The sequence below is a fragment of the Chroicocephalus ridibundus genome, chromosome 6, assembly GCF_963924245.1.
Source record: "Chroicocephalus ridibundus chromosome 6, bChrRid1.1, whole genome shotgun sequence".
NCBI lineage: Eukaryota > Metazoa > Chordata > Aves > Charadriiformes > Laridae > Chroicocephalus > Chroicocephalus ridibundus.
The window spans coordinates 33389656-33415109 of record NC_086289.1 but is presented as its reverse complement, the minus strand read 5'-3'; the positions used below and the strand labels follow the sequence as shown (position 1 = coordinate 33415109).

Here is a 25454-nt window from a genome sequence, read left to right as displayed (position 1 = left end):
TGCCTTAGGAGTGTGCTACTTCTCTATTCCTCTTTGCTGAAGCTAGTAAAATCCAATTGTTGAGATCCATGGCTTTCTTTTGTTTTAAATTCAGCATCAACACTGTTCTCTGCAGTTTTCAGACCAGCAGCTATCCGTCTGCATGTTCAAATGTATTGGACTGGGAAATATTTTTATAGATATCTAACAAACACGAGCTCTGTGTGTGTGTGAGCAGAGCATTGTTTGTCTAAACATGGAAATGAGTCTTTGAAAAGGTCGGTTACATTTCCTACCGTTACAAAAAACATAGGTAAGTAATTGGAGAGATGACTTTACCCAAAATAAAAATTGGATCAATGATACGTTTATAATGTATTTTAGATGTTTTTTAAAAACCACATTAAAGCCTTGACTCATCTGAGATGGCCTGAATGCTATTAGAGCTCATTAGCCACTGCCCTGGAGAGAAGAATTGGGAAATGTAGAAAAACTATTGGACTCTGGGATTTTTCACAGAAGGTATAGATACAGGATGGATGGTTTGTCCTGGCAGTTCATGGGAGATAGTTACATTTTCCATTAGTAAAATCCAGCACGCTATTTGGATGCAATAATCATTCTGGAGAAAGCTCTGGTCTGCAATATAAAGTACCGCATACTAAAATTATGTTAAATACTAATGCCTGGTGGGGGTGGGAGAATTTAGGAAGTGCCATCTCTGTGTTATTTGTGAAGCTTTAATTGTTCATGACTTGCTTAGAAAATGAAAAAGTTTTATGGAAAAATGGAAAGCTCTTGTCTGTGAAACTATAATGTACTTGCCAAAGGAAAATTTAATTGAGGTTGCTGGGACAACAACTCAAATGCTTGATTTTTATCCTCTTGAGCATTTTAATTTTTTTAATTCTAGGGGGTTTTTATTCCAAGGAGAATAAGTGTTCTGTTTTATGTGATTTTAGCCACGTGTTGTCACCAAAACTTGAACTCCCAAAACCAGAGTGCACACTCCTGCTCTTACCAATGACTGTAGCCAGGCTGCACGCCCCACAGGGTTCTTGCCCTGATGCTGGGACAGTGCTCCGGAGGGCCCCCACCTCCGTGGGTGTTGCAGGGGTTATGCAGAAGGTGCCACCCTTCTCTGTGATGGCTCCTCTGGAATCCCCAGCACAGCGAGCGAGTGATGCTGCTTCAGTGGGGCCTCACCTCCTTTGGGTAATTTTGTATATCGTTTTTATTTCACTAAGGAAATAGATAACTAAGGGAAAATAACATATTTAATGATTGCGCTGGCAATTAAAGTTAAATAGATTTTTCAAATCAGAAAAAGCACGTCTGTATCAGTGAGTTTTGAGAACTGTAAAATAAATAGATCTATAATGGAAGAAGATGTATTTCAATACCCTAAATGTAGCAGCTGCTGCCTCCTCCATAATGCAGTGTGAATACTAGCTAGTTTGTCCTGCCAAGGGACTGCTTTTTCATGAAGCATCACGTAGGTAATACAGATATAAGAAATACTACTGCTATACAGTAATTCTAGAAGCTCTGTAAAAGCTATTTTACATCAGATAAGGAATAACAGTTCACCAAGAGAAAGGGAATGTGAGAGCTAGCTACAGTAGTAGCCACAGACTTCAAGGTCCTCCCAAGGAAAAGAAATGCAATGCTAACTAAGCAGGTTAGAAAAAAACAGAATATGGCCATGTGTGCTGTTGTGATGACTGCATTATTCATGCAGTCATTGCAAGGTGTATTTATGCATCTGCTCAAAATGTTTGGTTTGCAATCAAATATCAGAAGTTTCATGAATCTGTTTCACTGATGTAGCAGAGATTACAGCTATGCAAGCCAGGGCAAAACCTAGTAATAGTCTAACCTCATGTAGTTTGAAAGACATTTTGATAAGCATACCATGACTACCAGACACAAAGTGTGATGCATGTGAGTTAAGGCAATGCAGAGAGGTACATAGCTCCTTCATAAAGACCTTTAATAGTTGTGACTTGTATTTTGCCTATAAAGATAGGAAAAGGCACCTTAAATTTTTGAACAAGTTTTAGAAGAGATGCTTTACCATACAGTAGAAGTTCTCTTATATCTTAAAATACCTGCAGTATAGCTGGAAAGTATTGCACTACAACCCAGTATAATCCACTATCAAATTGCTATACGTTTGAAAGCTCAGCTCTATCTTTTGGAATTATTCATCCTACAGTTTCCTCCTGCTCTCCTGTCTGCAATTCCTAGGGAGCCGTACGAGTGTTGATGCAGTCTCTGAAGCTGCCCTTTTCCTTCATCATTCTAATGCAGCTTCAGAAAGCATTCGTCTTAAATGTGGCCAGCATCTCACGTGTGTAATACACATAAAGGGACGCAAAATCAGCAGCAGCGCTTCAGGGACAGCGCTAATATTTAGCCAAGCTGCCAGCACTACAGTGAGAACTGAGAGACATTTTTATACATCTGTGCTGACAAATGTAAGCCCTGATTGGAATGCAGTTTGCACAGCTGTCCTCATCCCCCAGCAGCATGTCAGAAATTATCTTGATGAGATCATTTTTTATTCATTTTATTCATTTTTCTCTGTTTTGGGGAAATTCCTGCAAAACCCTAATGCAGAAGAATGTTTACCCCTTCCTGGTGTAACACATCTTGAGGTTATTACATCTAACATCTGCGTGCTCTCCGTGTTCTTGGAAAGCACCATTCCCAGCCCCAGCGCTGTTGCTGTAGCAAAGTTGAGGCAATATGAATCTAGTGTTACTGCCCTACCTAAAATCTGAGGAGGAAAAGGTCATGGAAGCTTCTTGTATTTGCTATCCAGACATTTCAATGTGGAGTTAAATCTGCAACACAGTTTTGCACCTGATCAGAGCACTGACCTCTGTGAAGCTGGAAATTCAGTGAATTATACGTATTATTTTATAATTTGTCCATGCCTCGATTTTATGCTATTGCATAAATGAAATTTGAAATTGCACAAATGAGTAAAAGTTAAGTAAGAGAAATTGTTTGAGATTTTGCTGTGACTATGGTGAAAAGGGACAGTGCACTTAAGATTGTGTAGCTCGTGGTGCTCTCTCCTTGATGCACGTTTTTGTTTGAAAATAAAAGTGCCTACAAAGGAAGTTGATCAGGAGGAACCTACTGAACAGACACTGGAGGTTGAAGATAGACTTTGGTCATTTTCCACAACAAATACATGTTAATATTTTAACTGGGAACAGCACCCTGTAAGTGTGAATGGTCACTATCTAGCAGTCTTTTGATTATTGCTGACTAGTTTGTGTCCTAACAATCAGACTATGTTAATACTGAGACGGGATCACTTTTGAGTGATGCTGAAATCAACCACGGTTACAGTCACTCATTTTTCTTTGGTTGGGTTCATTGCATGGTAACATCTTATTTTTACATCATTGTAACGATTATGAGAGATTTTAAACTTACAGTTTTCCTTGAAAGTCTCCAAAGTGTAATTTAAAGACATTTTAGAGTACTTTGAAATGCTAACTCTTGAAGGATGAAAGGTCCAGTAGTCCTGGCAGTGCCTTGGAGAACAGCAGGCTGTGGCCCCGTGTGAGCAGCATGTTCTCCCATACAGCATCTGTGGGCAGGGCGCAGATTGACTTTACGTGGCCAGGGGCTTGTGCTCAATGGCTTCTTGTTTTAGCCTCCCACTGGCTCTGATGCTGAGTGTGGTTTGCCTGCAGGGGAGCTCTAATGCTCCTGTATCTCATAGAATTGGTAGAAGTACAGTTGGGTGTGATTTCAAGAGCTCCCTTTGTCTGCTGTCTTTGCTAATCTCTTCCTGCCAATTTCTTATTTTTGTTCTATTTTTTGTCCAGTGTTCTTAAACTCTGCATATGTTAGAAATCCCATCGCTTCATAGGCAAGCTATTTTCCTGTTAGTTTTCTCATGAAAGTTCTACCTTGTGTCTGCACACATTTTTACAGTGCAATGATTTGCCCATAGTCTATACAAAGGAGTGAGTAACAGACTAACTGGTGTTCAGTAGCCTTGGTCATAATACTGCTCTATCAAATTGTCTCCACTGCATTTGGGAACAGATTCAAAGGGTTCGTTATAGTTAGTTCAGTGGTTCTGTTTCTCTTCTATTGCATAATGCCCTGCACCATCTCTAAACAAAGATTAGTAGCGACTATACTGAAATGAGAGCTGTGTTGGGTTGCGTTTATTTTACAGGGCGTCAGACACCTCCTGTGCCCTGCTTTCCATGGTATGTGGACACACTTGTGTACTTCTCTTGGTATTTAAGTCTACTTCTGTTTTCATTTGAATTGTTCCTTTAGGTAGTCTTGAGGAATGAGCAAAGTCAAGATGTAAAGTTGAATATTTTGTTCATAGTGAGTGTTTTTTTGGCTCAGGTCTTGCAGAGACAGTCAATTGTTGGGTATCCTGGACAACTACTGCTTTTGCGGTATTGCTCTTGGAATGATAGAAATTTCTTCTTCTGTGCAGAAACCATGTCTGAGCATTTTGAAACCATCTGGCAGTTCTGTGGCCTCATATCGCAGTTATGTTCAGAATAAGCCTAAAAGATAGACAACAGAGAGCGGGAGTGTTTGGAACGGCTTATTTGCCAGCAGTAACATTTCTGGTGCTTAACTTTAGGTTGAAATACTTTGCTGTTGTCACCATGAATCTTAATGATTAATTCTTTGCTCCTGGCAATCCTGGAATATCTAGCAATATCGAATATTACTAGAAATAGGATTCAGACTAAGTGAGAGCCAACTTTTTGTCACATGGATACCATATATAAATGGACAGTATACTTTATGTAACATTCCTATGATAATTTTTGGTATATTCTTAAAAAACTGAAAAAGTTATTTCTGAACTGTTTGTTATTGTCCTGTGCTTTGGTGCAATAATAAGGTTAGCATGTGATTTTTATTTCCCTATGTATGTTGACATACCTATGCAGCTATGGAGACCACCAACGGACACTGATTTCACTATCCTGCTAGTATTATTTTCTGTTAAGAAATAGGAGTTCCATATTTACTGAAAATGCTGAGCTCTACTGTTCAGATCCAAGGAATATCTGCTTTCTGGAATCCTCTGCTCCAGTGAACTATGTCAAAGAAGGAGTAAGGCAGTTGCTGCTTTCAATTTTTACAAAATCCCAATTTTCAGCATGACTTGGAACAAGATGCATGGCATGCAACAAGCCATCTGATTAATCAGCAGAGAATTTGCAAACATCAGCAATGCTTCAAGATGATATAGGAAGATCTGGTATCATGTCTCCTTGTGCTTTCCATATATAGTTCTTTGCCCTTGCTCTTCCCCTCATCTCCATGAGAGTTCATGTGAGGTCTGCGGTTTGACTAAACATAGGGCTGCCTGGAGTCTCTGGCTTTTGGTTTTTCCCTTCCTAATTGGCTTTTACTAGTTGTTTTTCAAGCATGATGGTGTCAAGTCAATTTGCTCAGGAGTCGATCATGTGATTTCCATCATGATGCTTATGTAAACGCTTCTTCCAGCTTGCAACTTTATTAGCCCATTTTTTTCCAAAGGCTTATTGAGGTGCTGTCCATAGCAAATCAATGACACGGGTGTCTTCTAGGTCATCAGGGGGAGAGAAAGAAATCTTAATAAAGCCGAGGTCTTTTACTGGCTTAACTGAGGCTGCTTTTCTTGGTGCTTACAGGATGGTATAATGGAACGCTGCTGCTTTCTCTAGTTCTTCATGATTTGAAGAGTGCAGAGTGGTCTTGACAGCAAGAATTTGCCTTGATAAGTATTTTCTTAAGCTCCATTTTCACACAGCAGCTGATTATGGGATTTCTGCGATACTGTGGCAGTGGTTTTGCAAAATTATCTTTCCCTAGCATACAGGTGGAAGATGCACCTTTTGCCGTGTAGAGGCAATGTATTAAAGGAGGAGGAGAAATTGCCGAAGACTCAGTGGTGGAAGCCTTGAGTGATGCATGGTCCGTTTTGGACAGAAAGTTTGGGCTAATCTAACAGTCTATATTCCACTTGGTTGTGGTTGTTCCTGTTCCGAGGGGATGGGGTTATTCTGGGGGAGAGTTTGCTGATGTTTTCCAGGGTAGCTGGAAGTTAAAGGAGCTTTAGAAGTTGGGCATGAAAACCACACCTAGTGGATGAAAATGAAACAAAAAGTGCTCTTTCAGAAAGCTTGAGGTGATTAGCAGGACAGACTGGAAATATGTAACCTACTCTGAAAGCTTAAGGGAACAATACAGGGTTAACAAATGGAATTTGAAGTGGTTTTGTAGATAGCGGTTAAGATGCTTTGAGCATACTGCACATATCACACATGTGCCACTTATTTTAGTCTGTAATCCCAAGCGTCCCATGCCCTGCTATTGAAAGCAACGTATACTGGGGAGGCGAAGTGCTGATGGTGAGGTAACAGGAGCCGTTACGGATCTTGACAGAGTAAACACTGCAGCGCTTCGGTGTATGTCTTTCATGGGCATTTTGAATATCTATAACGTGCTGAATTTCACAGGTCACAGCGGGGTTGGCTTCGAGGCATACTGTTTCGAAGTGTTTGGGAGACCTCTGAAAAATTACTGCAGGCTATCCTTTAAAAGCTATCGCGTTTCAGTCTTTGAGGTTTGATCCTAGCTACTGCTGAGGAAGAATAGGATGAGACCACAGGCTTCCTGTTCCCTCATTTGGAAAGCCTTTGAAGTAAAATTTTAAGTATCTTGTAGCAGAAGTTAGAGGATTTCCTTTTTTTTAGTTCTGCAGAGCTTCAGATTATTTGGCGTGATGGCAGATGAATATCCTTGTCAAAGTTAAGAAGAAAAAAAACCAACAGATTTTGTAGGTACTTTTTACTCAAGAGATTACAGGGGAGCATAAAGCAGACTTTGTGGGGGGAAAAAATTGTATGCATTTCATCGAGCTGTGGGACCTCAACTCAATTAATGTTCGTAGTATTGTTTTCCTATCCTATCTTATATTTAATTTTTTTGTATTGTTGAAAGAGAATGTGTGCTTCTGATTATGGATTTCTAATTCTGTGGACATTTTAGCAGAGACTGAGATCTGAGCCGGCAGCATTTGAATCATAGTATAGCAAACAGAATATTTTCATGATGGGTGGTGGTTGAATAGGCAGATTAAAAAAAAAAGTCATACGCAAATTATGCTGATTGTTTTGGCACTTTATAACTAGGAAAGGAGATTTTTCTCGTGGCTGTATATTCTCAGTGTCCACAATTTTAACAGTTAAAGTATAAATGAATAAATGTGTGTTTTTCTCTTGGTAGTAGCTTTGTAAAAGCCTCAGAGCTATCCACCGAGGTTAAGAGTGTGTGTGTTTGAGGTGGGGTCTCTTCGATGGAAAGAAGGGACAGTCTGTCTGATGAGCTTCACTCTGCCTCTCTCGCTGTATGTAATGTGCATCTTTCATGGCTTCGCATGTGAACCTACAGCCTCTGAGTCCCACGGAACTGTCTTGTGCACATCTGGTTGCTGTATGTAGACTACAATGTCTGTACTTGAACTGCTGTTTTAAAGTCTCAGTTGGGGCACACATTAGCCGTTATTTTAATGACTAGAGCAGAATTTTAGATAATTACAATATCTTAGATACTACCACTGGTTTCTGTGACATAAGAAGTTTCTAAAACTGAGGATCCTTCATAGGTTTAAGTTGCATAAGCACACATCTGTACTGATGCTAGTTGTCAACCGTTTGCTCTCGGAAAGGGTGCCTGAAATACCACCAAGCTATAAATCCCCTGCTCTGGTGGGCTTCAGCTGACTCTTCTGAAATGTCACCCACTGCAGTTTCAGGAAAAAAAAATAATTTCTGTTTCTTCTTGCAAAATCTGGATCAGTAACTCCAGATTATGGTTTAAACTATTTCAGCTTGCCTTTCCAATTCTTGGGAAGATATTTATATTGTTTGTATCTCATGTCAAATCATGTTTTTCTTTCGGCTGAATTCTGCCATGTGTTGCTTTGTTTGCAAGTCGCTTCCAAGCCAGTAATCATAAGCACTCCATCTGGTTGGGGAGCAGGGTAGTGATAATATAAAAGGATATTTCCACTATTCTGTTTAAAAGAGTCCTCCATCTGTACCAAATCTGCCATTTTAATGAGATTGTAAAGGGGTTTTGTTGTGTTATTTTTTTTTCTTTTCAAAGAGGGGAGGAGATTGATGGTTGAGATATTTTTTTCCTTGCATATGTACTCATTACGTGATTGTATCCAAGGCCCTTTCCCTCTCCTAAGATGAGAATGACTGTAGGAATTTGCAGTTCATGTAAAGTAACAAAAGGATGCTGAAAATTTTACCCAAAGTCTATACCAAATTGATTTTGCCATTAGTATTGAGCCTTTCCTTTATTACCCTTTGTTAACAGCATGCATGTGAGAAATCATCCTGAAAACTGATCTACAAAGTTAAAAAAAAATATAGTTTCATTATGATTTATGACATGAGCTTTCAGTAATCAGAGCTGAATTGATGGATGTGAATGTGCTGAGATGACTTTTTTGTGCTGGCAGATTTTAATTTTTCTTTGTGGTTTTCTTTTGTAATTCTGATCATTGCTCTTTTAAAATTAATGGAGAGAGAATTGGGCAACTTCTCTTATGAGAACATCACAACCTAAACCAGGACAATTTTGTGGAGGTTAATAGGCAACAGTCTGGGTCAATCATCCACCAGTCTCATCATACTAATGTGAGCTCAAAAAGCCAAGAGCCAGCGACTGGAAAAGCAAAGTAGCTCTGGCAGAACAAATGAGCAGGCAATGGGTAGGGGAGAGCGGTCTCAGAGGAGCTGCTAGAGGGAGCAGGCTGTCACGCAGACCCTGCTGCCACCGTCTACGGAACATGGAGAACAAGGGGCACAACCCACTGGTAAAACAGATACACGCAGAGATGGTGTTGAATCCTTTTCTCTAAAAGCTTTTTTTTTTCCTCCTTTCCAAACAAGCAGTGATTCTGCTTTAGGAGAGCTGTCGGATTGCCAGTTCTGTGTCACCAGTCTCCACCCCCTGACAGGACGTTGCAGCTCAGTGGTACCCAGTGGCGTGGGGACACCACCCCACAATGGTCTTGGTCTTCCAGATGGAGAGTCTTGTGACTTTCCGTAAAACCGCCCAATTTAATCCTTTTTATCTACAAAAAGAACAATTCTGCAAGTTTTAAATTTCATGTGATTCCCTTGAATCCTGTTACAGAAATCATCGTATTTCCTTTCTCCTTGTGCTCAGGCACGTTTTCAAGGCAGAAAAGGGTATTTAGGTGCCTGGTTCTTATTCAGAGCCAACTCCTCTTCAGTTAGAAACAAAAATTCAGTCACTGGATAGTAACCCTGTGCTCTTGGGTTTCTAGAGCTGGGATGTGTCCTTTTGTTGCTTTGAACTGATAGTTCTCAGTCCTCAAAACAAATAGTAATGCTAAGTCAAAATTCAGCTTCAAAATTAAGGATATGACAACTGTGTTGTTGTGGCAGCTTGCAATAACGACATTGCCGAGGTAACTGTAGTACAGATGATTGAAATCTCTGCTATAGGGACCTCTGCACAGATATGTCAGTGAGGTAAATTCATTTAAACTGACTTGTCATCTTGTATTTAAATGGAGGTGGAGGGCTCCTCCACCCCTGTAGACAGCTGCTAGCTTCTCTCTAGTCAGTGGCAGAAGTGGGTCTTAGTCATAGACACTGTAATGCTATAAGCAAAAATGCGCAGAAGCAGAAAGTAGTTGTTAATAGAGTGTATCATCAGTGACATTAATTAAGTCATTTCAAGCTAAATCATCACCTAAGTGCATGGCCTGCAATATTTATGTAGTGATATATTTGGGCCTCAAATTTTGCACCTTCTGAAAGATTTACATGGACAGTTAACAACAAGTTCTGCATTATAACCCAAGAGTATGAAGCTGCTACCTGGTGGCTGCGCTCTGGTTGGTGCAAACATGGAGAAATGTTTCTTGACATTTTGAAATTATCCTTATAATGTTTTACATATAGACTATTTCCTTTCCTAGACAAATAAGACACTGGGCATATTGGGCACAAAAATATTAGACCTTGATTATTTTTTTTCCCCTCTTCTTACCCTTTCTTGTTCTTCTGTACCAGCAAATATCCATGCACAGCTCATGTGTGTGAGATGAGGTGTGGAACAGGCAAGTGTAGTGCGTGCTGTGCAGGTGCTTGTGGTGAATGGAAGAGATTTCAATATTCCCTTGCTCAGAAGGTGGGCATTCTTTAAAGCCACTCCTAACATAAGAAACTGTAGGGAAATATGCAGAAAATTCCTTCTGCTGCCAAGAGATTTGCTTCACTGAAATAGTGAACCTGTGTCTCCCTCTGAAGGAAAACGATTTTGGATTTGGTACTGCTTTTAATCTCTCTAGTTTAGGAACTTGAAGTATATAGAAAGCAGCCTGTTAGTTCAGGAAAATAGCCTCTAGAACCAACGACACAAATCTATCATAATTAGTCATCAGAAAATCTGAATAAATATAAAATTACCATGGAGTAGGAGGCAGGCATATGTGGTATTCAAAACACACAGAGTGTAAAATGATGTTATTGTTGCCTTTAGAAATAGTTCAAAGTAGTCTGCATTAGAAAGAGCTGATAAGCAGAATGACAAAAGCTTGTTTCATGAGTGATTCCAAGCAGCGGTGGTTTTCTGATCAGCTGATGCTGCAGCTATTTTGGGTATTCCACAGATCATGATTACATACACGGGGAATGATTGGAGGCAGCAAATATGGTAAGTGAGCCAGGAATCCTGGGACACGCTCCGTTACTAACTTAATAGTCTTACAATCACTTGTCCTTTGCCATTTAAATAGCCAAGGGAAGTTTAACAAGTGACTGTGCTTAGTTCTTTTTTTCTTTTTTTTTTTTCCAAAGAAAAAAAGAAAAAAAAAAAAGGAAACCACTTCCTGAGGCTGCTATTTTTAGCAATGGAGCAGTGTCCAAAGTGTTAACTAATTGAGTCATCAGGTTTCATATCTGGCCACAGAAAATGGCAGTGGAAGAGGGAGAATGCTTTCCAGAACAAGTAAGCATTTGTGGATTCTGAAATAAGAGTGAAGTCTGCATATCAAGTTTCTTGTATTAGTGTTTTAAGTCTTTGATTGTATGAGACAAAGCTGGATGTAGGAAGAGGTACGTTTCGGCTTGTTTGGTGTATTTAGTGTTGTGACGGTTGGATTGCGGTATAGGCTGAGGCAGCAGTCAAATGGTATACGGAATTATTTGTTTTCTCTCTCCTTACCAATGGCTACATTCTGTTCAGGACACTGTATAAGACACTTATTAAAATTGCAGAAACATTTTGTAATGTTTTATTCTCTGAACGGTGCCCTAAGTAACTTAGATATACGTAGCAATTTTGTTCACTGAAATGTTTTAGCAAATCTTGCATGTTTTGAAAAAAGTTTACTGAAATCTATGTTTTTAAGGTGTATTTATCAAATATCACACCTCTTCTACTGACAATCAATTAAACTTCAAAAGGAGCCTGCTCCTACTATGCTAGTAGTGACCTGTAAGGAGGCACCCGTCTCACTCTCAGGGGTAGTCCCAGTGACATCCAAGGTGCTCCCTGTGTGGTTTAAAAATTCCGCAAGTTGAGTAAGCTGCTGTGGAATGACTTCCCTATACCCTGCAAACTAGGCTCCGAGTTCTTCATAGCTTGAGTTATTCACATCAGTTAAAAACCACAAAGTTAAAACAATTGTTCTCCAAGCTGCTTTACTGCAGAATTAAAGTACCGGGTTTACAGGAAAGTGTGGTATCATGTCACTATTATTGATGAGTTCCAAGCTTTGTGGAAGCATCAATTAATGGCAATATTTATTTTATTTTTTTTTTTTAGTTAGAGGTATTACTGATGGTAGCACCCAGCAGTTTACTAGCTAATTTTTGTGTCAGCAATAGCTTTGTGCTCTGAAAAAATACTGTGGTGAGTTCTCTGAAATGTATACGTTGTTGTTTACTTGTTGTCAACACAGGACTGCGTTGTTGCTCTCTGTTAAAAAACGTCTTTGAAACTCTGGTTGTTTTCTCGTGATGCTATTCTAGTTTGTAAATTCATTTCCACCAGGAATTTCAAAACTATGAAGACATTTATTTTGGGGGATTTTCTTTGTGAAGCAGTTTCTTGCAGGTGAAAGTTTTGTTGGATTCAGATGCTTTATGGTACTTGATTAAACTCTTTTTTTTTTTTTTTTTTCCAGTTATGAAAATGTTGTTTACTCTCTCCTGTTTTTTCACACAGTAATATCAGTCTTTAGGGTGATAAACATCTTGGCTGATGCTTTATATGAGCCCCAGTAGCACAGAACTTGATGCGGTCCTGCTAGTTTCTGTGTGCAACAGTTTGGAGAGGAGAGCAGACTGAAAATCCTGCTGCCGGCGAGCTGCGGCGTTGGCGATGTGCTGGTCTGTGGTATGCTCTGCCCCTCTGTGTTGCAACGGAATGGTATTTACTCTACATTTACAGGGGTTTGTTAGAAGTTGCATAGAAACTGATCTTCCTGTTAGTATATACATTGTTTACTGAAGGTGTAGTAGCTACTTGAAATGGAGTTGAGCGATGGAGAAGGGGTACAGTATATATTTGTTTTGTAAGTTTTTTCTTGATGATGTTGTTAATGGCAGACTTTGATTCTTACTCCATACTTACTAAGTGTCCTATAGGTTGCCATGTATGTTTTAGGTGTAAGGTGAGAAACAAACTGCTGCGTGTTTATCCTATAGATTTGCTGTTCAGAAGTGATGCTTTAATTAACAGTGTATAGTAATGCCTTATTCTATCATCAGATCTAGGGGACACTACTGCATAGGGCTGGTAGGCAGTATTGTTTGTCATAACTTATTTCTATAAGCGTATAATAAACTGATCTTCACTCTCGTGGTCAAATGAATAACTAATTCTAAATCTGTGTTTATTAAAATAATAAAGTTAAAGTCTTTTAGCCCGGTTTGAAAAGCATTAATTCATTAATGAAATATCATTATTTACTTCAGTTAAACAATGATGTGTTTTCCAAACATACTTTATTCTGATGCTAGGAAACTGGTAATGTTCAGATAAAAAAATAAACTATGAAGTCTGGTTCAGGTGAATGAAAATGTTCAAATAGTTCTGTTGTTTTTATTTTTGTCAAAAAATTAGAAGTCCCTCCTGTGATGTTCAGATCATCAGGGCTTTTCTACAGAATTCCAACTCTCTAGTGCACCGTGGCTTTGAAAGCCAGAAAAATACTAGTTCAGTTCTGTATCTGCACAGTGATTGTGCAAAAATGGCACCACCTAATTTGCAGTGATATATCTTTATATTTGGTAATTTCTTCTTACTTTAAGAATAAAACGGAGCTATGTTGTTGTCTGAAAGACCCCATACAGCTAAGACTGTTCTCACTGATACTGTTTTCATCCTGTTTGTACCTGTAAATCCTGATCCTGGTGGTTTACACGACAACTCCTGTTTCAAAACAGAATTGTGTATTTAAAGTTGTACTTGAGTCTACTTTAAAACTCTTGATAACAATTATAGGGCTTTGATTTGTAGTTTTTGCTCACAGATTTTGGTGCTTGGGCTGGGAAAAGCAATTTTTCCACTGGAATCTGAGCAAATTCTCAAATCTGGAATATGTGGAGTGAGGAACAAAACATTTTGTATAAACGACGTTTGCTGCATACACCATTGAATACATTTCATCTAGACAGCCCCAACAAACGCTATCACTGAACCTTCCATGCCACTTCACAAATCTGCAACAGTGACTGTCAGTGTTTAATGACGGAAGAGGAGGAGAAAGGGAGTGCTGGGAAATGTGGAGGCTGGTGGCTCTGCTGTGTCCAGCCTCACTGCTCTGGGCGGGCCACAGAGTGCTGTTGCCTGCGTCATATGGCATCACGCCCGGGAGAAAGACGACAAGTCTTCCTTAATGTTTCTAACAGTAACAAACATCAGCGTGCGTAACACCTGCTCCGGTTTGCTCTGCCTTGCCTTTGTGGTTTATAGTAACGCAGTGAATTACAGAATGGATCTGGAGTTTCTGGGTCATATCCGTGACAGCAGAATCAAATGGAAAACAAGATACGGCAGGTTATGGTCAAGCAGGGAGATAACAGCTCCTGTAGAAGGACATGACCAAGCCAACACAGCCCAGAGCATTCCCTGATGGTATTCTCCAATAGGTCTCATACATCTCCAGATTGCACTTAAAATTGTCTTCTGGCAGGTTGCTCAGTTCCTGCATTTGAGAACTGTTAACTCTCCCATGTGCAATTGCCCTCGTGAGTTTGGGAAGTGCTGGCTAGGTTTTTCTCCTGAACAACCAAAACTATCTGAGCCAGTCTCTCGCTCTAGGGAGATGTTCGAATCCTTCAGTTTATTGGTTCCATCGACTCTTTCTCATTGTACCAGGGCATATATATTTCACAGCATTTCTACAAAGATGTGTCAGAACAGATTGTTCTGTAACTGTTACAAGCTCTCCTAAGGTAAACTGCTATGACAAAGTTCATGTGATGCCTCCAACCAGCCCTGTAGAACTGACTGCTCGCAGGTTTATGGCTGTGTTGCAAATCTTGACCCAGGAGTCCTCCTAGTACCTGGCAACTCTCTAGATAATTTCCACTGACCCTTCAGATTCTGTATCTGCCACATGAGGTCCTTGGGCTTTTCCAGCCAATGCTCTCTTCAACAAGGTATTCAGGTGTGTAAATTGGAAGATGTTCTTAGCTTCTGAGAGAGGTCATAATCCCTGCTAGGAAACCTATACTTTGGCACTTATAAACTGATAAAGGTTTGTAATTCCTGTAAGAATCCTGAACAACGTGTCAAAAAATTTTAAACTCCAGTAGGTAGCTTTGAAACTAGCCATTCAAATGCCCTTAAGCCTACAAAAGCGTAAACTTTAATTACATGTGGGATTTGCAGTGTCAATTGGTGTGGTTCTGCATATGTTTTTGCCACTTCAGAAATGGCTTGACTGGTTTACCTCAAACAGTCTTTCAATTAAATATTGTTCAAACTTCCAAGGCGGAATTATTTTGGTTTTGCATGAGAGATGCATTCAAAAACAGGCATAAGGGGGAAAGGCAGAAAGAGAGCGGGAAACTTCTGACTTCACTGTACTGAAAGCTCTTAATAAGTTGTCCAGCTACAGAAGAGGTTATGTACCTTGTCTATAGTTCCTGTAGCTTGTTAACGACAGTAGTTTTAGGGAATATTTATGTGCATTACGTTTCCACTGACATGCAGTTTGCTCCACTTTAATACCAGCAACTTCCACTTCACCACATCTGATTGAAGCATATTTATATATTTTTGTAGTGACCTTGTTTTGAGTGAATAAAATCTCTCTCCCTAAAATCGGCATTATTGTCTTATTTAGGTTTATATGAATTTTTTTCCTGTCTGAAATTACAGACAAATAAATAGACTTTAAAAATGTTTTGAAGAGGGTTGCTGAATTTTTTTTCCCCCTCCTTTCTGGATCCTGATTCTAAAATCAGATGCACACAGAGAACAGGAGGTGGACTGACTGACATAATTCATGCAGTGATCTGAAGAATGTGACTTTAGCATGGAAATGGCTTTAAATTTGAGCCTGAGACGTACCTAAATTATCTCCGTGCTCATTGGGTAGTCAGTTTCCGAGAGAAAAACAGCAGTGCTGAGATCAATGGCATCTCATCCGGCTTGACATAGAAGAGAGTTATTGTCTTCAGGTGAATATCAACATAAGAAGAAACCCTCGAAGCACATCCAGCCCTTCGCTAGCTCTTTGTGACTGTGGTAGCAGTTATGAAAGCCAGTGATTTATTTTTCACTTGTAAGTGGATGATAGGAAAACTTTAGAGAGTGAGAGATGAGTCATTACAGGCTCAGGAGTTTCTTCCCAGAGTTTGAAATAAAATTCTAGAAGTTGGGGCTGTCAGCCTGGAGAACGAATCTTGAATTTTAGATGCTCAAATCTTTTGCCTTCAGTTGTATCAGATCCTTTCTATTGGTTATACATGTGAGTTGGTCACAAAGGGCCTGATCCTTTGCCTGATTGCGCACTTCTAATGGAGCACAGTGGTTCACTGGTGAAACCAGTGATTTTACTGGTTTTAGGATCTTGAACAGAGTGTGAGCCAATTTACTCTGTCATTCAAGTTTGTCTCGTCATACAGGGTAGTCTGGTAACTGAAAAGCCAGTATTAAAGGAATCTTAATTTCCTGTTCAAAGAAAATAATTCTTGTGTTTTGTTGTTCACGCATACTTAGAAAGATTGTGTCATGCAGATGACACTACATTGATTTTGGTAGTCCTGGAAAATTAGGATCTTGCTTTTGTTGTTACTAACTTAACACATTCATACTAGTAATTGTTTTCATAAATTCTTCAGGTGAAACTGACACATCAAACTTGTGTTTCAAAATCTCAAAACCTCATCTGCACAAACTGGGAAAGAGTATGGGAAGTTGCATAGACCCTTGTCTCCTGTTTGAACATTGTCCCTGTGTGACAGGCTTGATCTCTGTTGATTTCTGTTGAGTTGTCAGATGTTAATTTTGTTAAAATTGCAGCTAAATTGTTCTGTATTTGTTGAATATCTGTGGTGAAAAATAAATAATATGGAGGTGACAGATTTAGGGGCACTTTCAATTTGGATGTTGTGTTCGATGTGTTATACATGTTACATGTGGATGTTAGGCAAAGGTTTCCCATCTAACTCTGTATGTGGTTTTTGTGCCTTGAAAATCGCAACTCCCTCTGCTCTTTGTAGAAAACCAAGAGAATAACAGCTACTTTTCATTTCGATTTTGTGCTTGAACTTCCTTAGGAAGCAGTCGTTTGGGCATTTAAAGACACCCAGGGCTGGGTTAGTTGCGTCGTAAATTACAGGATTGACTAGATCTATAGTCTGCTGAAGAAGACTGCATGCGTAAAGTCGAAGCAATTTATACAGTAGGAAAACTGCATTGTAGCTTTTCTGGTGATGTTTGTCATTGAAAGCAGACAACTTGCTCTAGACCTTTTGATGCTGTTAAAGGCAGTGATAAACACCTCTTGTACTGGAAGCTGTGAAATGTTGTTGTATGTACCAGCCTTAACATCTCAGGCTCTGAGTCCTTTTCAAGCATCTTCCACTGCACTAGAGGTGGTTCATTTTCAGTGGTAACAATAAGCACAGATTCAGCATTTTGCCAAGACAGAATCTTAACAATTAGAGTGGTGCAAGTGATCCTGAAAACGGTACACACTAAACCTGCATGTCGGAGACTTTCCTTGGCTTGTGGTCTAGCACGGAAAGAGGCTTATTTGTTTGCTTGGATGTTTTCCTGGTTTGGTCAAGGATTTCTAGAAAGGAGGAGCTGAATCTAGAATGCATTTTCCTCTCTGTTTTGAACTGCTTAAATGTGTGATTTTCAGGAAATATTTTCTGTACAAGCATGTTAAGATTGATTGCCGTACAGGGATAGAGCCTCAGTTGTTGTAAATGCAGTTGATTATAGATTCACGTGCAATTTTTGCAGAAACGTGAGGTGTTTTAGCCTCCACTGGTGTGACCAAGAAGAGGGGTTTCACGCAGCCTTGAAACCGGTGTAGTTTTTAAGTTGTGGAAAGCATATTGTAGTTACATAGTTGGAATAGGGCCAGTTACTGGGACATTCCAAATAGTGTCATATTTTTGGCTACGTTATAATGCACAATACAATAATATGATCAAAGAAAGTTGATGATTAAGTTGCGTGATAAGGCAAACAATTAGAGGGATTTGCTTGGTTTTCCGACCAATAATTAAATTGTTTCTCATTCTGCAATTATATTCAAAATAGCTTCCCTAGCTGAAAAATGTTTCCTTTGAATTGTCAGGCAGTAGGAATGGAGCTTTTCCTGTTGCCCTGTGGTTGTGTTTAGGGCTGTGATCCCAAAAGCATCTCTCTGAAGGATAATTAACAGCAGAGCTGCAGATAGAAGTTGGCCCCAGGCTGTCACATTCTTATCAGAAGAAAACACGTATGGTAGTATGGTATGTAAAGCATGAGCATAAAGATGATCTCATCCAGTGCAACCAGCCCCCTTTCTAATATAGAAGATAAAAGTGCATTTTTTTTAAATACAGATTTAGTTATGAGGTAGTGGGGAGATACGAAGGATACAGCTGCTTGTAGAATGGAGTCTCCCCAAGAAAATTACATGACTGGTTTGTTTCACATGGTTCAGACGTTGCTGTTAACTGGCCAGTATCGTTCATTTGAAATAAAATTTCATCCCTTCCCAAGTGAGTGTAACATATTTGCTTGGAGGAAAATTCTAAATTGACATAGGAGCAAATTCTAAGAAATGCCAGGGACCTCCAATTTCCAGTGTAGTGCTTAGTGCCCATCAGAGTTGAGCCTTATTGCAAAAAAAAAAAAAAATGCCATCAGTAGCAGTAAGCCCACCCTTATCAAAATAGGCAAAAATGTTATCATCTGTTTCCTCAGATCATCTCTGCTGCAAGACTAGTTTTGTTGAGTACGTTCCCAAATGAAAGTAACATAAGTTCATCTCTTAAAATGAGGTCATTGCTTCCCCCCACAACAAATGTTAGGCATGGTTAGCATCTTTTTGTTGGGACTCAAGCCAGAATGCATCCTGTTCCTGCACAATGGGAACCTGCTGGGGGTTTCCCTTCACAACAGCTACTGTTAAAGATGGAGTGAAAAACAAAACCCTGCTCCCAATGTGAAAAAAAGATGGGATTTTTAATCTGAAAAAGAAGCCAGTGTAAGCAGAACACAAAGGAAAGAGAGATGAGCATAATAAAAATACCATCAGGATGGGAGGGGGGCTGTGCACGTTGAAAATAATGGCTTTGCACTTTTGAGGGTTCACTAAATAATACATATTCTCTTTTTTCTGAGAGGGCCCTCTCTAGTTCCATGGAAAAACCAGGCCAGACGCTGGGTTGACAGTCAGAGCAAATTTCCTAATAGTTTTTTGTCTTTACTCATGCTAAATAGTCTCTTACTTCACTGGGAGCACTTAGAGAAAAAGATAGTGAATATGTTATATTTGCTAGCGTGAGTCAGCATCAGCATTTTCTGTTTTAAAATGGAGGCTTAATGTAATATCCAAGTGACTTAGGAGTTAGTCTTCCTTGTAATAGAAAGGTTTTTAACTCACATAGCTTTTCCTCAAAAGGGGGAAATAGTTCTCAGGTCTTACCCCTGCCCATCGCAGGCTCTGCCATCCGTCCTGTGGCAGGACCAGAGGATCTTAGGGTAAAGAAGCGTTGGGAAATGGAATACTGCTGCCAGCGCGGCTTATTCAGCCTCAGCCCTTCCCAGACATGTCTCTGGGATGAAGGCCGTTGAAAGGAGCTCCAGACTGGAAAACCTGTTGTGGGCAGCAGGCAGCCTGCAGTCGGCAAGCTCATCAGCCTGCTGCACATTAGAGAATTGACTTTTTATAGCATAGTATACTTTAAAGGGAAATACACAAATTTAAAAGAAATATACATTGCATAAAAACTGCATTCATTTAGCCAATCATCTACGTTTACACATCTCTTAAAACTAGAAACAGTCTCTTTTTCTACCAAGAAAGTACAGGGGGCGAGGGGAGAAGTCATGCCATCTGTGAAGAAAAAGCTAGATATTATGAATGCATCAGTACTCATAAAGCCGCTGTTAAAATATTGTCCGAATAGCTATTCCAGAACTAAATGCTGTATACAGGTTCTGAGGTCTCTCTCTCCAAGTATTAAAACGCTTGTAAGAATATTGATTTTTAATTTGAGTCTGAATATAGAGATTGAAAAGGTACCATCTCCAGGGGAGCACAAGAGGGAGCAGGGAAAGGTTTCGGGGACACAGCCTGACAACAGGGATCCTCTGCAAAGAGGAAGGGTTGCAATCTTTGTGTCTGGCTGCAAGAACATCTAAGATTCAGGGTGCTTTGATGTATGTCCCGTGCTTGTTGTTCTCTTGATATTTGTCAAGGCAGTGGAGAATCAAAAGCCAATTATCATCTTCATTTCATGTTGGGATTGATTACCAAAAAAAAGGAAAGAAACAAAGGGATCTGAATAGATTGCTAGCATATAGAATGCCTCTCGGGAATATTGAGGTTTAAGTAATTAGCATTGGAGAAAATTTTTATTAGGTCTGTTAAGGGAATGTCCTGTAGACATGCTGTCTGTGTGGGGTTCGTCTTTTGGCTGCCAACTAGCATGGAAAGTGGAAATGGGTATATTGAGGATAGTTACTACAGAGGGAGCGCTTACCCGCGCTGGGTGTCCTGAGCTGTGGTTGGAAACCTAAAATCCTTTTCCCCCCTGTGCTGTGGTTTTTAATGCATTTAATATAACAGGTCCTTGATCAGTCTTTGACGTGGGCTTCCAGGCACGATGGCAATCCAGATAAATAATTATTAACGTTATTGTTATGCTTGTTTGATCTTTTAAATCCTTCAGTGATTTGAGCCTAGGCTCTGATGCTGCTCCTGTCTGCAATACAGGGGCAACTCCAGGCTCTATCAGGGGACTCCCAAAGGCTTTGTTTTAAACAAAACATTGCTAATTGGAAATTACATTTTTCTATTCTGTTGTGGTATTTAAAAAAAAAAATGAATTTAGGCTTGAAATAAAAATATAAAGTTGACAAAAAAATTAGGTTCAGAAATGTGAAAGTTTTGGTTTGATGATTTTGATCCATTTTTACTCACCCCTATGTTTAGCTTTTGTAAAAGTTGGATAGTGTTCATTGGCTCTGGGTTTTGGAAGTGGAATGACTTAAAACCATGGGTATTCAAGGCATTTTTCAAGGTAGAAAAAGCTTGAAACTCTCTTCTCTATCTGAGCAGGTCTGAAGGTAATGCCTTAGACATAGGGAAAATGGAAGCTGGCAATGCTGCTTTTAGAGGGGCTGCAATTGCTTTTGGTTTTCAAAGACGTTGGCTCTCCTTTCTCTCTAATGTTATTGCTTGTTTCTGCTTATGGCAGAGACTAGCGGATGGAGAGAATCCCAGAAGCCCTGTTGAATTTTTTGCACAACGGTACAACCTCAGCCTCTGTGCAAATCTCAACATTTCTGTGCCTGGTGGCCCAGAAAGGGTGAGTTAGCCCAGCCTGAGGGCTTGGGAGCTTTAGCCAAGGCCAGAAAAAAAGAAAAAGGTTTTCCCCCTTCTCGGTGCACAGGGATGTGTTACACCCTGTCTGCAAAGGCAGCTCATGCAGTGTCACACACTAGCACGCATCATGTTCGAGTAACTGGAAACCAGTAAGGTGGAAACTGGAAGTGCCAACTCAGATCAGCTGAAGTGTGGCAGAGTTTGTGTCATCCCCGGCGTGCTGTTAAATGGCAGCCTCTCTGGGTGCTTCCTAGTTGTCGTCATCGTCGTGCCCGCATGTGTCGGCGCTGCTTTTTCTGTGCAGTGCCCCTTATGCAGGGAGCCTGTCTCTGAGCAGCAAGAGCCCCGGTTGAGGGGCAAGCGGCTGCACCCAGCACCCCACCAGCCCCACTGCTCGGGTGGCAACCTGGCTGCTGGTGCCAATGGTGTTTCTGGACAGTTTGAGCAGAGTGAGTGAGTTTTGAGAGGTGACTGGCAAAGGAGGGCATGCTGTTTGCGTGGGGGATTTCAGGAATAGATTTGTGCATCATTTTAGCAGCACCTGAGCCAGCTTGATTGGAAACATTTTTATACTTCCCTAGGCTGGAAGTGTGACCTAACCTTTGTCCTTCCTCACCGCTAGCAAGCAAGTGCTTCCAAGGGGAGTCATTAAAAGACACAGGCATTGCTCTCCCTCCACAGTGCAACAGCAGTTAGCTCTTAATGTGAATATTAGCTATTTCTCACACCTTCTGCCTCCCCCTGCCTCCATTTTGTTTCAGCAAATAGAAAGGTTTAAATGTTACCGAGTGCGAGCAGAGTTTCTTGCCTGGCGTGCATTAATGTGACTGGCGGGAACTGATTTTCCATAGCAAGCTTCTCTGGTGCATCCCTTCCCCACCCAGAAGCAGCTGTAAACAGCTGATGTTAATTATCATCCACCTGCTGACTGTGCCAAACAGACATGCCATTGCACTGTGACAAAAAAAGGCTCCCGGTCTATTAAGTCCTCCCTCATACCTTTGCTAATGCTGATAAAATGCTGACCTGTTTTTACCCCAGTGGCTGCTGTTGCTAAGCACCGAGAAAATGACCTGTCTCCTGTAATAATCTGCATTGCACAGTTCAGATGATCTTCCAAATGAAAGTGTTTCACCGCACCTTTCAAGGCAGCTATTTTTCCCCCCTAGCCTTTACAGTTCTGACCATGTAGTTTGTAGCAGCACCTTGGTTTTGATAGCGCCTAATTAAACATTGGAATTTGGGGGCTGTTTTGTTACAGAAGTTGATTTGTAATGATCAGTGTGATGTGCTTGGAAAATAACGATTTAAGAGCACGGAAGGTTGTAAGATAGTAACTTGCCATGGCAAAGTGGAATGCCATGTGTGCAAAACTGGGGAGAAAATGAAGATTCCATAAGTAATGGTTCTCTCCTTGGAATAGAGAGCTTGTTGTATTGAAAGTACTAGTAAAATAGTCTTGTAGCTTGTAGTGGTAGGAAGCAGAAAGCAGACTTCGATACCCACTTATGATTTTGCTGTCATTATGCCCAAGATTGCTTCATCCTGCACATGAAGGTGACTTCAAATGGGCTGGAAGCAATGCTTGAACAGAACATCCACTTTGCAGTGGCTGCATTGACAGGAGAGGAGGAATGTCTATAGCAAATTCAGAAAATGAGGGATGAAAAAAAAAAAAGATTTGAGTACTGGATAAGTAACGGAGCTTTGGTGCCAGGGTGTTTTATATTTCTCTCAGCAGTTACTGCCTTTAATTTTTTCTCTGAAGGTAATTGTTGTACTCTTTTAGAACCTGAAAGGATCATAAAGCACTTAAAGTTGTAGTGATGTAAGCCTATGAAATGCTACTGAGGAAAAATAAAAAAAGACAGTTCCTGTTGTACCAATGGAGAAGAGGAGACAAAAACAATGTGTTGACTGCCCAAGATGCCAGGGGAAGCCGTGGCACAGATAAAATCAAAGATTATATGATTTGTCCCTCTTGAAAGCTAACCCAGTTCATTCCACTTGCTCCCAGGCAGGATCAGCATTATCTAAACCGGCCTTGGTGGGTATTTGCATAACTTGTTGTTAAAACCCTCCGGGGATGGGAATTACTTTCAGTGATCTCTTTCATGGCTTAACCATCCTTTCTGCCATCCTTATATTCATGCTGAAGTCATCATAAAACAAATTTGCACAGTTATCTTTAAAGCAAGATGCTGAAAAAAGTAAAATGCGGTTTAGATAATGGCACCGTACTTAGGGATTTTTGGCTTCATCACCGAATGTGGACAGATATTGTAAATAAAACGTGCCATAAAATGAGGGAGAATGGGAAAAACAAAACAAAACATAACCAGACATTAGATTATAAAGTGCTTTAATTTGTAGAATGACGTTTTTTCATTCGGGTAGTCCAGTCCTTCAATGTTGAGTATTTTGGATTTTTTTTAAATCTGGCATGTGAGATCTCATAGTACTGCTCTGGTCTGTTTAGCTTGGACATTGAAGGTGGTGTGACACTTTTGGAAAGAGCAGAGTGGTTTCCATGGAGTCCTGTCCTGAGCCTTACCATGTTTATCTTCCATGCTGCATACCAGATGTGTCCCTGGCTGCTACCCTTGCATGTTAGACAGTGCTGCATAATTCACGTTTATATATAAAGGCAAATCTTGTTCTGCTTAGTCAGGCGGACAGCCTATTTACACCAGAGGGAGTTTGCATAAGCAGGGATGGCAGGATTTGACCCATATTTGATAAGGCAGTTTGGGATCCTTTCGTGACTAGTTAAATGTGCGTACAATCTGTTGTATCAGTAGTAATTTGTTTGCCAAGGGAATATATTTTTATAGTGTGCTGTAATTTCTAACGGGACTTTTCCTTTTTGTCTTGTAGTCTGACACAAATGCAAGTTACCTGAGAGCTGCTCGAGCTGGCAACTTGGAAAAGGCTCTCGACTACTTAAAAAGTGGAGTGGACATCAACATTTCAAATCAGGTTGAAGAATATTTTGATCAATTTGCTGGATAAATACCTTTCTCACTGTTTCTCAAATTTGTCTTTATATTTTTATTTCATGTCAGTGATAACTTATGTGGTTTTTTGATGAGCCATGTTTACATATTTTATCCAGTTAAAACTTTTAATTTTACCCCTTGCCAAGACATCATTTCAATTCCATTTGGACAATGTTGTGTTATTTAATGTTATCTTTCATTCCATTTGTATTACATCAGATCGTGGGACAGCACACAGAACTTGAGACCCCGGAGCTAGTATATCCTGACTTAATTCATACTCTTTTCTTATAATCTAGTTCTTATATAATAACAGTTTTTGGAAGCAGTTCTCTCACTGGGATACAATAATTTGTCTTCTGATCTGTTGTTTGCTATGCTGGAAAACCTTTGCCAATCCTTTCCATTGCTTTTCTTTTTTTCCTTCTTTTTTTTTTTAATCAGAATGGGTTGAATGCTCTCCATCTCGCTTCCAAAGAAGGACATGTAGAAGTTGTCTCTGAACTGATACAGCGAGGTGCCAGTGTGGATGCAGCGACAAAGGTTAGTCAGGCCTATCTAATTGTTCTTTTGTTCACACCGATGGCATGGGCACAAAGTGTCGGCCAACTGATTACAGACATTACTGCTGCAGTAATTGCCCATTTTCCACTGGTGAAGTGCTCTCAATAATTGTTTAATAGAAATCTTTTAGATTATAGTAAATGTCACAGGTTACTAGGGATGAGATTTACTGAACAAATTGTAGATTCACGTCTGGGTTTCTGTCCATGCCTTCTAGAATAATTTATCCATTAGAAGTACTTAGTAAAAGTACTTTTATTGCAAGAACTACTATATTTTAAGGTGGAACACGTTCTTGATAGTACTGTTATGTATTCAAGCTCAAGTTTTGTACTCTTTTCAAATATTACTGTCTCATTTCAGAAAGGAAACACAGCATTGCACATAGCATCCCTCGCTGGACAAGCAGAAGTAGTCAAAGTGTTGGTTACAAATCGGGCCAATGTTAATGCACAGTCTCAGGTAAAGTAATATTTCTCCATTTGGTACTATCAAAAACTTTGCTGACATTAAAATCCTTCTCCCCTTATAAACTGTAATAATAGTATATTTGGTAGACCTCGTTATATTAATGCTGGCTCTTGAAAATAGGGTTTGATAGAGTCAGTAAGATGAATGTAATCCTGCTAACGTTAAAAAACCCCAGCATTCTCTTTTGGCTGTTCCACATGCATAGGTAACCAACAACAGGTGGAAGGACAAAGTTTAAACACACAGCTGGCCATTTTATTAGTGAAGCAGGCATTTTAGTGAGTGTAGTGCTAAGTTCATTCCCATCTTGTAACTCAACATAC

The 25454-nt window shown here is 40.0% G+C and overlaps 1 protein-coding gene across 8 annotated transcripts in view; it reads left to right on the top strand.

Moving 5' to 3' along the window:
* The window catches only part of ANK3 (ankyrin 3), a 381671-nt gene that overhangs the window by 204394 nt on the left and 151823 nt on the right, over positions 1–25454 (top strand). For all 8 annotated transcript variants that reach the window (XM_063337713.1, XM_063337717.1, XM_063337716.1 and 5 more), the window contains 3 exons: positions 23975–24076; positions 24541–24639; positions 25024–25122. In XM_063337713.1, the coding sequence (XP_063193783.1) occupies positions 23975–24076; positions 24541–24639; positions 25024–25122 (300 nt within the window). The remainder of the gene's footprint in view (positions 1–23974; positions 24077–24540; positions 24640–25023; positions 25123–25454) is intronic.